The 13,359-nt window shown below is 36.2% G+C and overlaps 1 protein-coding gene across 1 annotated transcript in view; it reads left to right on the forward strand.

Moving 5' to 3' along the window:
• The window catches only part of UNC79 (unc-79 homolog, NALCN channel complex subunit), a 325,074-nt gene that overhangs the window by 120,712 nt on the left and 191,003 nt on the right, over positions 1 to 13,359 (forward strand). The window contains exon 15 of the mRNA XM_051977373.1: positions 12,682 to 12,872. Coding sequence (XP_051833333.1) covers positions 12,682 to 12,872 — 191 coding nt within the window. The remainder of the gene's footprint in view (positions 1 to 12,681; positions 12,873 to 13,359) is intronic.

The raw sequence follows: 13,359 nt of genomic DNA on the forward strand, positions 1-13,359 counted from the left end.
ATTCTATCAAAAGCAAAGTTTAGAGAGATATAGGCTTCTTGGCTCAATAAGAATGCAGATGAAAATCAATTTTATACTGATCGTAATAATACAAAGTATCTTTATGATATCTTGAAAGCTATTTATGGACTAAAAATCTGTGGAACATCTTAACTTGAAACCATGTTGATTAATGATAAGGATGCAATCTTGGAGCGAGGGGCTGAATACTTCAATAATGTTTTCAACAAATCATTATCAACCAATGGTGAAGTCATTGATCATATACCTCAGGATGAAGTCCATTCCTCTCTAATTGAACTTCCAACTGAAGAAGAGGTTTTGAATGTCATTAGTCTCTTCCTGTATGGCAAAGAGCCTAGTTCTGATTCTATTCCAGTTGAGATTTACAAGGCAGTAGATCCACTGGTCATACAAAAACTAACTAAAAGTCTTCTGGGTTATATAGAAAGAGCAGATTATCCTCCAGAAATTCAAGGATGCCTCTACTATCTATCTTTATAAAGGAAAAGGAAATGGGATATTCATAGAAGCGTCTTTCTCTTAGTCATTGCTGTCAAGATTCTTGCCAGATCCTCTTTAATAGGATGATCCTTCACATGAAAGGTGGTCATCTACCTAAGAACCAATGTGGCTTCAGAAAGGCCCATGGAACAGTTGACACAGTGTCTACTTACATGCTTACCTGAGATCTGGATAATGGATGATGCTCTCAAGCTTTCTCTGTCACTAGTGGAATGAAGCAGGTCTGTATGCTTGTTCCCATGCTTTTGATATGATGTTTTCAGCCATGTTGTCATGGCTTTAATGAGGATGAAAGTGACATTGAGATCAGTTACCACAACTGATGGTAATTTATTTAACTTGAAAAAGTCACAAGCAAAGACTAAAGTGGAGGGAGAATTGGAACATGACTTTTTGTTTACAGATGTTTGGGCACTCAGTACAGCTTCTGAGGCTTAGATGCGACAAGAGTTATGGATTGATTCTCTGCTGCTTGTGGCTTAATAATGAATATCAAGAAAATAAAGTTTCTTTACCAGTCAGTATCACACTATCCATCATGTTACATGGAGCCCATGTAACATCAGTTACAGAGAAATTTTGAATACTTTAAGTCAGTTTACTTACTTTGGCAGTATATTTTCTAGGGATGTACACATAGATGATGAGGTTGGCACATGAGTAGCCAGAGCCAGCTCAGTGTTTGGGAAGCTCTGAGGAAAGTATGGGAGAGAAGAGGTATTAGACTGCTTACCAGACTGAAGGTCTACAGAGCTGTTGTGTTACCTCATTGTTGTCTGCCTGTGAAAGCTGGACAGTATTCTAGCATTGGGCCAGGAAACTGAATCCCTTCATTCTATTTGAATTGTTTGATTCTGAAGATCACTTGGCAAGATAAGGTATTAGACACTGACCTGACAAACATTCACACTCTCCTGCAGAGAGCACACTCCAGTGCACTGGTCATGTTATTTATATGTCAAATGCAAATTTGCCTAAAAGACTCACATAAGACAAAATGCTCAGATGGAAATCAGAAGTGATACAAGGACATTCAAGGCTATTCTGCATGACTTTGGAACTGAATGGTTGACATGGTACACACTGGTACAGAACAGCCCAAAATGGTGCGCCTGCATGAAAGAAGGTGCTCTATGAACAAAGCAGAATTGCAGTAGCTCAAAGGAAAGGTGAGCCATGCACGTTTCGGGATATCTCCATTCAAATGTTCATATGGACTATTTGTGCCTGACTTGTGGTAGGCCTTCGTAGTAGAGGCTCTCTTCCTGTTGGCCTGATCAACCTCAGTCATATACATTGTAGCTTGACCTCTGCATAGTGATGTTATTTTGGTCCTCTTTAGCATGAAGGACAACAAGCAATCAAGCCTTGAGGGCAAGATTTGTTTTTATTTAGTGTTCCCATTATCTAGTACAGTGCCTTGTATGTTGTAGATGCTTAAATTATTATACTATCATTATTATATTATATATATGTTACATATATATAATATTAACATATTATATATATTATTATACTATCATTAGCTGTCTGATCTTTGGCAAGTCATTTAACTTCTATGAGAATCAGTTTTCTCAATTGTAAATTGAGGGAAATAGTCTTTATGTTGTTTAATTCTTAGTGTTTTTGTGAGGAACATGCTTTGCAAATGTAACTGATTTAAATAAGATGAGGTATTATTAAGAACCTCAAATGGTCTTGTGCTATTGTCTCTTCATATAGCTATCAATTTAAATTACATTTTCCTTTTTATACCTTAAGTAGACCTTAAAGTTATAGTTATAAACTAATAATTATAAATCTTTCCTTAGTAATAAAACTGGTTTCTGAGTGCCTGGAACCTTATCACAAAAAAGGGGCCATTAAAAAGACTGGGTTAGATGTGAATAAGTCTCTTATTTGAGTCAGAAGGGAGCAATAATTGGGAACATACTCTTGTGACTTAAAAGAGATGATCAAATCAGGCATTTTAGGTAGGAACACCCTACTCCTTGCTTCTTTTTGGAAAAGAAAGTATTTAATGTAAGAATTCAGTCTACATGACACTAAATTATTACTCTTAAGTTTAGTTTCTAGAGTTAAAAGTGAATCTTAGATAAATTTGTATTTTTTTTCCTGCAACACAATAAATATTTACTCACCATTCATTTTTTTTAAAATTTATTTTTTAATAACTTTTTATTGACAGAACCCATGCCAGGGTAATTTTTTTACAACATTATCTCTTGCACTCACTTCTGTTTCGATTTTTCCCCTCCTTCCACCCCCTCCCCTAGATGGCAAGCAGTCCTATATATGTTAAATATGTTGCAGCATATCCTAGATACAATATATGTATGCAGAACTGAACAGTTCTCTTGTTGCACAGGGAGAATTGGATTCAGAAGGTAAAAATAACCTGGGAAGAAAAACAAAAATGTAAATAGTTTACATTCATTTCCCAGTGTTCTTTCTTTGGGTGTAGCTGCTTCTGTCCATCATTGATCAATTGAAACTGAGTTAGGTCTCTTTGTCAAAGAAATCCACTTCCATCAGAATATATCTTCATACAGTATCATTGTTGAAGTATATAATTATCTCCTGGTTCTGCTCATTTCACTTAGCATCAGTTCATGTAAGTCTCTCCAGTCCTCTCTGTATTCATCCTGCTGGTCATTTCTTACAGAACAATAATATTCCATAACATTCATATACCACAGTTTACCCAACCATTCTCCAATTGATGGGCATCATTCAATTTATAGTTTCTAGCCACGACAAACAGGGCTGCCACAAACATTTTGGCACATACAGGTCCCTTTCCCTTTTTTAGTATTTTTTTGGGATATAAGCCCAGAAGTAACACTGCTGGATCAAAGGGTATGCACAGTTTGATAACTTTTTGGGCATAATTCCAGATTGCTCTCCAGAATGGTTGGATTCATTCACAACTCCACCAACAATGCAACAGTGTCCCTGTTTTCCTGCATCCCCTCCAACATTCATTATTTTTTCCTGTCATCTTAGCCAATCTGACAGGTGTGTAGTGGTATCTCAGAGTTGTCTTAATTTGCATTTCTCTGATCAATAATGATTTGGAACACTCTTTCATATGAGTGGTAATAGTTTCAATTTCATCATCTGAAAATTGTCTGTTCATATCCTTTGACCATTTATCAATTGGAGAATGGCTTGATTTCTTATAAATTAGAGTCAATTCTCTATATGTTTTGGAAATGAGGCCTTTATCAGAACCTTTAACTGTGAAGATGTTTTCCCAGTTTGTTGCTTCCCTTCTAATCTTGTTTGCATTAGTTTTCTTTGTACAAAGGCTTTTTAATTTGATATAATCAAAATTTTCTGTTTTGTGATCAATAATGGTCTCTAGTTCATCTTTGGTCACAAATTTCTTTCTTCTCCACAAGTCTCGGAGATAAACTATCCTATGTTTCTCTAATTTATTTATAATCTCATTCTTTATGCCTAAATCATGGACCCATTTTGATCTTATCTTGGTATATGGTGTTAAGTATGGGTCATGCCTAATTTTTGCCATACTAATTTCCAATTACCCCAGCAGTTTTTATCAAATAATGACTTCTTATCCCAAAAGTTAGGATCTTTGGGTTTGTCAAACACTAGATTGCTATAATTGACTATTTCGTCTTGTGAACCTAACCTATTCCACTGATCAACTAATCTATTTCTTAGCCAATACCAAATGGTTTTGGTGACTGCTGCTTTATAATATAGTTTTAGATCAGGTACAGCTAGGCCACCTTCATTTGATTTTTTTTCATTAATTCCCTTGAGATTCTCGACTTTTTATTTTTCCATATGAATTTTGTTGTTATTTTTTCTAGATCATTAAAATATTTTCTTGGAAGTCTAATTGGTATAGCACTAAATAAATAGATTAGTTTAGGGAGTATTGTCATCTTTGTTATATTCACTTGGCCTATCCAAGAGCACTTAATATTTTTCTAATTATTTAAGTCTGGCTTTATTTGTGTGGAAAGTTTTTTGTAATTTTGCTCATATAATTCCTGACTTTCCTTTGATAGATTCCCAAATATTTTATGCTGTTGACAGTTATTTTGAATGGAATTTCTCTTTGTATCTCTTGCTGTTGGATTTTGTTGGTGATGTATAAAAATGCTGAGGATTTATGGGGATTTATTTTGTATCCTGCTACTTTACTAAAGTTATGAATTATTTCTAATAGCTTTTTAGTAGAATCTCTGGGGTTCTCTAGGTATACCAGCATATCATCTGCAAAGAATTTGGTTTCCTCATTGCCTATTCTAATTCCTTTAATCTCTTTCTCAATTCTTATTGCAGAGGCTAGTGTTTCTAATACAATATTGAATAATAATGGTGATAGTGGGCAACCTTGCTTCACTACAGATCTTACTGGGAAAGGTTCCAGTTTTTCTCCATTGCATATATGCTTACTGACGGTTTTAAATATATGCTCCTGACTATTTTAAGGAAAAGTCCATTTATTCTTATACTCCCAAGTGTTTTTATTAGGAATGGATGTTGGATTTTATCAAATGTTTTTTCTGCATCTATTGAGATGATCATGTGGTTTTTGTTTGTTTGATTATTGATATAGTCGATTATGCTAATAGTTTTCCTAATATTGAACCAGCCCTGCATTCCTGGTATAAATCCTACTTGGTCATAGTGTATTATCCTGGGGATGATTTTCTGTGATCTTTTTGCTAATATTTTAAGATTTTAGCATCAATATTCATTAGGGAGATTGGTCTATAATTTTCTTTCTCTGTTTTCAGCCTACCTGGTATAGGTATCAGTACCATGTCTGTGTTGTAAAAGGAATTTGATAGGACTCCTTCAATCCCTATTTTTTCAAATAGTTTATATAGCACTGGAGTTAATTGTTCTTTAAATATTTGGTAGAATTCACATGTAAATACATCTGGTCCTGGGGATTTTTCTTAGAGAGTTGGTTAATAGCCTGTTCTATTTCTTTTTCTAAAATGGGACTGTTTAGGATATTTACTTCTTCCTCTGTTAGTTTGGGCAGGCTATATTTTTGAAGGTATTTGTTGTCAAATTTATTGGCATAAAGTTGGGCAAAGTAACTCCTAATTATTGCTCTAATTTCCTCTTCGTTAGTGGCAAGTTCTTCCTTTTCATTTTTAAGACTAACAATTTGATTTTCCTCTTTCCTTTTTTAAATCAGATTTACTAAGGGTTTGTCTATTTTGTTGGTTTTTTCATAGAACCAACTCTTAGTTTTATTAATTAATTCAATAGTTTTTTTTTACTTTCAATTTTATTGATCTCTCCTTTTATTTTTAGAATTTCAAGTTTAGTGTTTGACTGGGGGGTTTTAATTTGTTCCTTTTCTAGCATTTTTAGTTGCAAGCCCAATTCATTGACCTTCTCTTTCTCTATTTTATGCAAGTAAGCCTCTAGAGATATGAAATTTCCCCTTATTACCGCTTTGGCTGCATCCCACACAATTTGGTATGATGTCTCATTTTTCTTGGGTGAAGTCATTAATTATATCTATGATGTACTGTTTCAACCAATCATTCTTTAGTATGAGATTATTTAGTTTCCAATTATTTTTTGTTCTACTTTCCCCTGGCTTTTTGTTGAATGTAATTTTCATTGCATCGTGGTTTGAAAAGGATGCATTTACTATTTCTGACTTACTGCATTTGAGTTTGAGGTTTTATGTTTAATATATGGTCAATTTTTGTATAGGTTCCATGAACTGCTGAGAAGAAAGTGTACTCCTTTCTATCTCCATTTCGTTTTCTCCAGAGATCTATCATATCTAACTTTTCTAGTATTCTATTTACCTCTTTGACTTCTTTCTTATTTATTTTGTGGTTTGATTTATCTAATTCTGAGAGTGCAAGGTTGAGATCTCTCACTATTATAGTTTTGCTGTCTATTTCTTCTTGCAGCTCTCTTAATTTCTCTTTTAAGAATTTAGATGCTATACCACTTGGTGCAAGTTGTTTAATATTGTTATTACTTCATTATCTGTGCTACCCTTTAGCAAGATATAGTGCCCTTCTTTATCTCTTTTAATTAGATCAATTTTTGCTTTTGTTTGATCTGAGATCAGGATGGCTACCCCTGCTTTTTTGACTTCACCTGAAGCATAGTAGATTTTGCTCCAACCTTTTACCTTTAACCTGCATGTATCTCCCCACTTCAGGTGTGTTTCTCTCCCAGAGAGAACTATATTATTTTAAAAAAGAAAATCACCACACTTTTCTCCCTTCTTTCCCCCTTACCCCCTTTCCCAGTATTAAGCTTGTGAGTACCACTTGCTTCTCACAGCCCTCCCTTTTTATTTTCCCTCCCCCCATCTTAGAGTTCCTCCCCCTATCTTACCCCTTTCCCTCACAGTTTCCGTATTCCCTTCCGCTTAGCTTATTCCTTCCCTTTTCACTTTTCCCTTCTCACTTTTCAATGAGGTGGGAGAAGTTTCACCATAAATTGAATATGTCTAAAATTTTTCTCTTAAAGCCAATTCTGAAGGCAGTACAATACTCACTATATTCATCCCCCTCCTTTCTCTCAGATATAATAGGTTTCCTTTGCTTCTTCCTGAGATGTAGTAGCCCCACTTTACCTTTTTTCTGGTACAATGTCCTTTCCACATCTAGTTTCTAGAACAAGGTATACATGTATTCTTTATACATTTTTATAGCAAAAATATAGTTACCAAAATTTCTTTTTTACCTTTTTAGGTTTCTTTTGAGTTATATATTTGTAGATCAAACTTTTTGTTAAGTTCTGGTTTTTCATCAAAAATAAGTGAAATTAGCTTATTTCGTTGAATGTCCATCTTTTTCCCTGGAAAAAGCTGCTCATTCTGGCTGGGTAAGTTATTTTTGGTTGCATACCAAGTTCCTTAGCCTTTCAGAATACCACATTCCAGACACTTTGATCTTTTAATGTAGATGCTGCTAGATCCTGGGTGATCCTTATTGTGGCTCCTCTATATTTGAATTGGGTTTTTCTAGCCGCTGGCAGTATTTTTTCCTTCATCTGAGGGTTCTGGCATTTGGCCACTATATTTCTTGGTGTTTTGATTTTAGGATTCCTTTCAATGGGTCATCGATGAATTCTTTCAATTTATTTTACCCTCTGTTTCTATGACTTCTGGGCAGTTCTCTTTAATAAATTTCCTGGAAAATAGTGTCCAGGCTCTTTTTTTCATCATATTTTTCTGGGAGTCCAATGATTCTCAGATTGTCTCTCCTAGATCTATTTTCCAGATCTGTTGTTTTTCCAAGAAGGTATTTGACATTTTTTCTATGTTTCATTTTTTGGATTTGCTTGACTGATTCTTGTTGTCTCCTCGAGTCATTCAATTCCATTTGTTCAATTCTGATTTTCAATGAAGTATTTTCTTCACTCACTTTTTAAAAATCTTTTTCTAATTGTCCAATTGAGTTCTTTTGTTCTATGGAATTTTTTTCCATTTCGCCAATTTTATTTTTTAGAGAGCTATTTTCTGTTTCAATTCACTGATCCTATTTTTCGAGGATTTTATTTCTTTATCCACTCTGTCTTTAAATGAGTGGGATGACTTCTCCAGACTCTTTTGCCAAGCCTCCCTCTCCTTTTCCCATTTTACTTTTAGCTCCCTTGTGAGAGCCTTTTTAATTACTTCTATGAGGTTCACCTGTGCTGAGGAACAGATGATCTCCTCCTTTGGGGATTCACCTGGAGACAGTCTGTTTTTGGTTTCCTCAGGGTTTAGAGTCTGCTCTCTATCCATATAGAAGCTGTCAGTAGTTAAGGTCCTTTTCAATTTTTTGCTCATTTTGCCAGAGAAGAATCAAAGACAAACTAGCAAAGAAAAAAAGAAAAAAAAAAACCCAAATGGAATCTACTTTTTTTTGAGGGGAGGGACTGGGTGGTGTTATGGCGCTTCCTCTACAGACTGCGCGGGCAGCAGTGAGGCACTAGCAGGACAGTGCTGCGCCTGTGCTCTGAGACTCTGAGAGCATGCTGAGACATTGTGGGGGAGGGGTGGCCAGGTCTGGAGAGACTCCAGTTGTATTCTTCTCCCTCCCTACCCCACCCCCCACCCCCCTGGTGTTTTAGCTTCTCTGCTGGGCTGCTGGCTCGCTGCCAGAGCAAAGTATCCAATTCTGTAGCAAAGCTCCCCCTGCAGAGATGGCTGAGATCACCCCCCCCCCCCCGTCCGCCCCCTCCCCCCCAGGTCTGCTCGGCTGTGAGCTGCCTCCTGTGCTCTCTCTGCCGCTGCCTGCACCCGATCTAAAACCGTCCCCGCCCTCGAGCAAAAACAGACCTTTCCTGGCGAATTTCAAAGATGGCTTCTCTTGGTAACTATTTGTGGGTTTTTTTTCAGTCAAGCATTAATTCAGAGGCTTGTAATGAAATGGATTCTGAGAGAAAACGCGGAGCTACACAGCTGTGTGCCTCCTCTCCGCTATCTTGGCCAGAAGTCCCACCATTCACTTTTTTTTTTTTTAATTTTATTTTATTTAATAATAACTTTGTATTGACAGAATCCATGCCAGGGTAATTTTTTACAACATTATCCCTTGCACTCGCTTATGTTTCGTTTTTTCCCCTCCCTCCCCCCACCATTCACTTTTAAAACTATATTGTGATCAATTAATTATATTTATCAGATATTAATTAATTAATTTAAAACTTCCCTCAAAGGGGATTTTTCCCCCTTTCCTCTCTTTATCCATGGACAGTGGTATCTAGCAGCAGAACTACTTGTCCAGGGGAAATATCTCATCTAACATTTGGAAAGTCAGTTTGAGAGAGTTCAAAGTCAAGTGGATGCAGCAGTCATACTTCAGACAGAAACAGATATAGAGGGTAATCACCTGAGGACAAGCAGCTTCAAGGAGCTGAATAGCAGAGAAGAGATTCATCTATGGATTTAAAAGAGAGGCAATTGATAGCTGAACTACATAGAGAAGGAATTTCTGGGAGCTTAGATGAACATTCAGATCAGAAGAGATCTTTATGAGAACTTCAGGTGGAGAGGAAGGACATCAGGTTCCTACGGTTTTAGAGTTCGGAATTGCCTTGGTTACACATGTGTATACATATATGGTAACTTATGTGTGCCTTACTTTGTCATACTTTAAATTAGTGCCCATTCTTCTCTTTGTAGAAGAGTGTGCCACAAGTTTATGGGAGGAATGTTTTGAAGTTCTCATAGTTACTATAACCATCTTAGTCTAAGCTTTCACTAAGAGTTAATTGGGTCTGTTAGCCAGTTGTCAAGGAAAAACACACTGGTGGGAGCTCATGAGCTATACTGTTAAGAGCGGAGACTTACAGTGCATTCTTTTAGCCCAAGGGTGCAGTCTCAGTCTGGGGACTTAACTCATCAGTGTAAGTGATAATTGGGAGGTAACCTAGTGGGGATGCTATATTAGGCTTCACTAGGGCAACATTTAGGTTTTCTATACACTGGCAGAGACTGAATGGAGAAATTCTTCATCTGAGATGCCTTCTTTGACATTGTAGCGTTGTGATGTATTAAAGAAAAAATGAACATTTTTTTCTCTTATCTTTCGGACTTTTTGTTGGGTTTTGAAACAACTTTTTAATAGTTTAATATTTATACACTAGTATCTGTTGCATTATTCCGCCGTACCATGAAGATGGCAACAAATATGAATACGATGGATGTGTGACATTTCCCAGAATATAGATAATTGGAACTTTGTGAACTAATTAATGTTTATTTAAAAACAAAACAAGAGACAACAAACTTTTGTCCAGATTTTGACTGCTTGCCTTAGGCTATAACCATTGCTTGATGGCACAGTGCATAGAGCTCTGAATTTGGAGTTAGGGATACTTAAATTCAAATCTTGTTTCAGACATTTCCTAACTGTAACTTTGGGCAAGTCTCTTAACCTTTGACTGCTTCAGTTTCTTCATTTGTAAAATAGGAAAAATGATAGTCCTTCACTCCTAAGGTTATTTTGAGATTATAATGAGAGAGTATATGTAAAATGTTTTTTAAACCTTAAAATGTTATAAAATGCTAGTTTTAAACTAAAATTAAATTCCTGAGCAATCATTTCCAAGTTTTAATACCTTTTTGGAAGCCCAAAATCTTTTTGGAGTTTCTCTGAATTTATTTTCCTTAACTTATTTGTCCTAGTGAGGGCAAGTTCATACTTCGATCTGATGTATTATAGTAGACTTTGAAGAGAGTGGGGGTGTGCTGGGTATTGAAGGGACCCAGGAGAAATTTCATTTCCTAGTGATGGGTTGCAGCTTCTAGGAGAGATGTGGCAGTAACCCCAGTGCAATTTTGGCCTTAATCCTAAAGCCACCTGGCTTTGGGAGTATTGTAAGTTCCACAAACAATGCTGGCTGTCAAATTACAATTTTTTGGTTTGTAATAACAAAGTTCCTGAGACAAAAATGAGGTACACACCAGACCATTCCTGAACTCCACTTCTAAGCCATAAAATTAGCATATCAGTGACATGAAGCACCTGATCTCTTTATTTTTTTCCTACAACTTTATCTTCTTTCTTTTGCTTCTTTTCTAAATTCTTTTGGAACGTAAGCTGTTTCAATTGGTTTTGCAATTGTAATAAACTTCCCCCCTTGACTTGGAGATGGGTTCAAGCCTGCAAATTCTTTTGAGACACCTTGTGACACCAATCTGAAACTCCAACCTCTTGGGGTCTCCTTTGAACCTCAACACTAGGACTGAACCTTTTCTGCATATTTGAATCCAGAGCAAAAGGGCCTTTTAGTGGGTTGGACAAGTTCCTCCCTCTCCCTTACTGCTTAGGGATTTTGTGTTTTAAATAAGAACAAAGACAAAGCTGTGTGATTTCTTATGTGAAGATATATTGCCAGTAGACCCTAGGAGAAGGGCCTACATGTTTTTGATGTCTTCTGAACCAGGTTTCCCTCTGAAGAGGAAGACATTCTTTTTCTTTATTGAATTTGATTTGAGTGCCTTTGCAAACATTTAGGAGAAATTTGTAAAAAAGTGTTTTCTTGTTAAAATTAAGTAATTGTCAATTTGGAAGTGAGTATAATCCTTAAGCTCAATGCTTATGTGGGCATCTATCCTTGTGGAAAAATATTAAATTCTGGATTGTGAACTATGCCTCATGGTCTTTGTCAAAATGCACCCCAGTTACTTTGTTGGGAACAAGAAAATATTTAACTAGAGTTACAGTGTAAGGGAGTGGGTCTTTGAAAGCTCAGGACTTAATATGGAAAAGGAGCCATCAAGGAGATATTAAATTAATTGTAAAAAATGAGACTATCCTGTTGATAATCCTGTTCAACAATATGAACTGTGAACAAATCCCTTGAGTACTGATGTCCTTGGACAAGCAATGATGGGGAATACTTTGTGTGCTACCCTTAAAAGACATGCCTAGTTATTTAGAGATAGTTGAGCCAGAGTCTTATACTCTTTACTGCTTTAAGGAGGACATTTTCTTTCCTTTTCCTTCACCCACACCTCTGTGCCATCAGCCATGGGGTTTAGCAGCAGAGCTACTCACCCAGAGGAAATGCTCATCTAACTGTTGTAGAGTTTGAGGTCCAGTTGAGGAAATGAAGACACCCAGTTTAAGCAGACATTGATACAGAGAGGCCTTTAGTCTCTTCACAGGTATCATAACTGAAAGGGAACCAATGTGAGGACTCTTAAGAGAAGAAAAGGACACTGAGACCCTATAGTTTTGGAGTTGGAGATTCTTTGACTATGTTTCAATATACATGTGCCTAATTGCTTTTGTACTCCATGTTTGTGCCCTAGATTTATGGGAGGGTGTGTTATAGCTACTGTTTTGGAGATGGATATGCCATCTTAGTCACTAATATTGCTAAAAACTATGTCTCCTGGCCAAATATAAAGGGGAAATGCACAAATGGTGACTTGTTAGCTGTAATGTTACTGCTCCAAATGCATAGAATACCCTGCATAGAATAACTGCACACTTGAAATCTAACCCAGATGGATGAACATATCCCATAGGAGGAGACAGACTTATTTGGGGGCTTTTTAGCATAGGTCTTAAACATATCTAGATGTTAATCTTAGAAGCACACTCAGCTTCTTAGGGGAAATGCTTGTCACTAATGGTTGTAAGTATATTATATTCTTTCTTCTTTTGGCATTGGAAATCCCCTTAGGTTGGTGGGTACTGGGACAAGTCCTGCAGCACAGTGACTCAGCTAAAGGAAGGTCTCAACCGCATTCTTTGCCTGATTCCCTACAATGTGATCAGTCAACCTGTGTGGGAATGCATCATGCCAGAATGGCTAGAAGCCATCAGAACGGAAGTACCAGATAACCAGCTAAAAGAATTCAGGGAAGTTTTAAGGTAGGTCAAAGTGTCAAGAAATTTGTTAGCTAAATCTGGAACTTAATGGAGTTTTCAATCCCAGGAATTAAATGATAGTTAGGGAACTACATCTAGTGATTAGAGCATTGTTCAGAAGAGACTTTGTTCATGTTAAATGATGAATAATTATAAATATAATGGAGGATTTATTCATAATTCTAATTTTATATGATAGGATAGAAGCAATGTCAAAAAAGTTAAATGCTACAAGGTAGCTTTGATCTCAATTTCTTAGATACTAAATCCTTTCTTTTAGCTTTTAATAAAAATGGGAACAAGTACTAATACATTATTAATATATTTTTTAATAATTAATTTCTTATAATGAGTCATTCTGAATATATCACATGTAAATAGATTCATAAAATGTCAGTTCTGGAAAGGAACTTAGAACACAGAATGTCAAAGAACGTTGGAATATACTATATAGAATTCAAATTCAGTTTGATAAATGTTTATGAAGCTC

Source organism: Antechinus flavipes, chromosome 2 (genome assembly GCF_016432865.1).
Source record: "Antechinus flavipes isolate AdamAnt ecotype Samford, QLD, Australia chromosome 2, AdamAnt_v2, whole genome shotgun sequence".
NCBI lineage: Eukaryota > Metazoa > Chordata > Mammalia > Dasyuromorphia > Dasyuridae > Antechinus > Antechinus flavipes.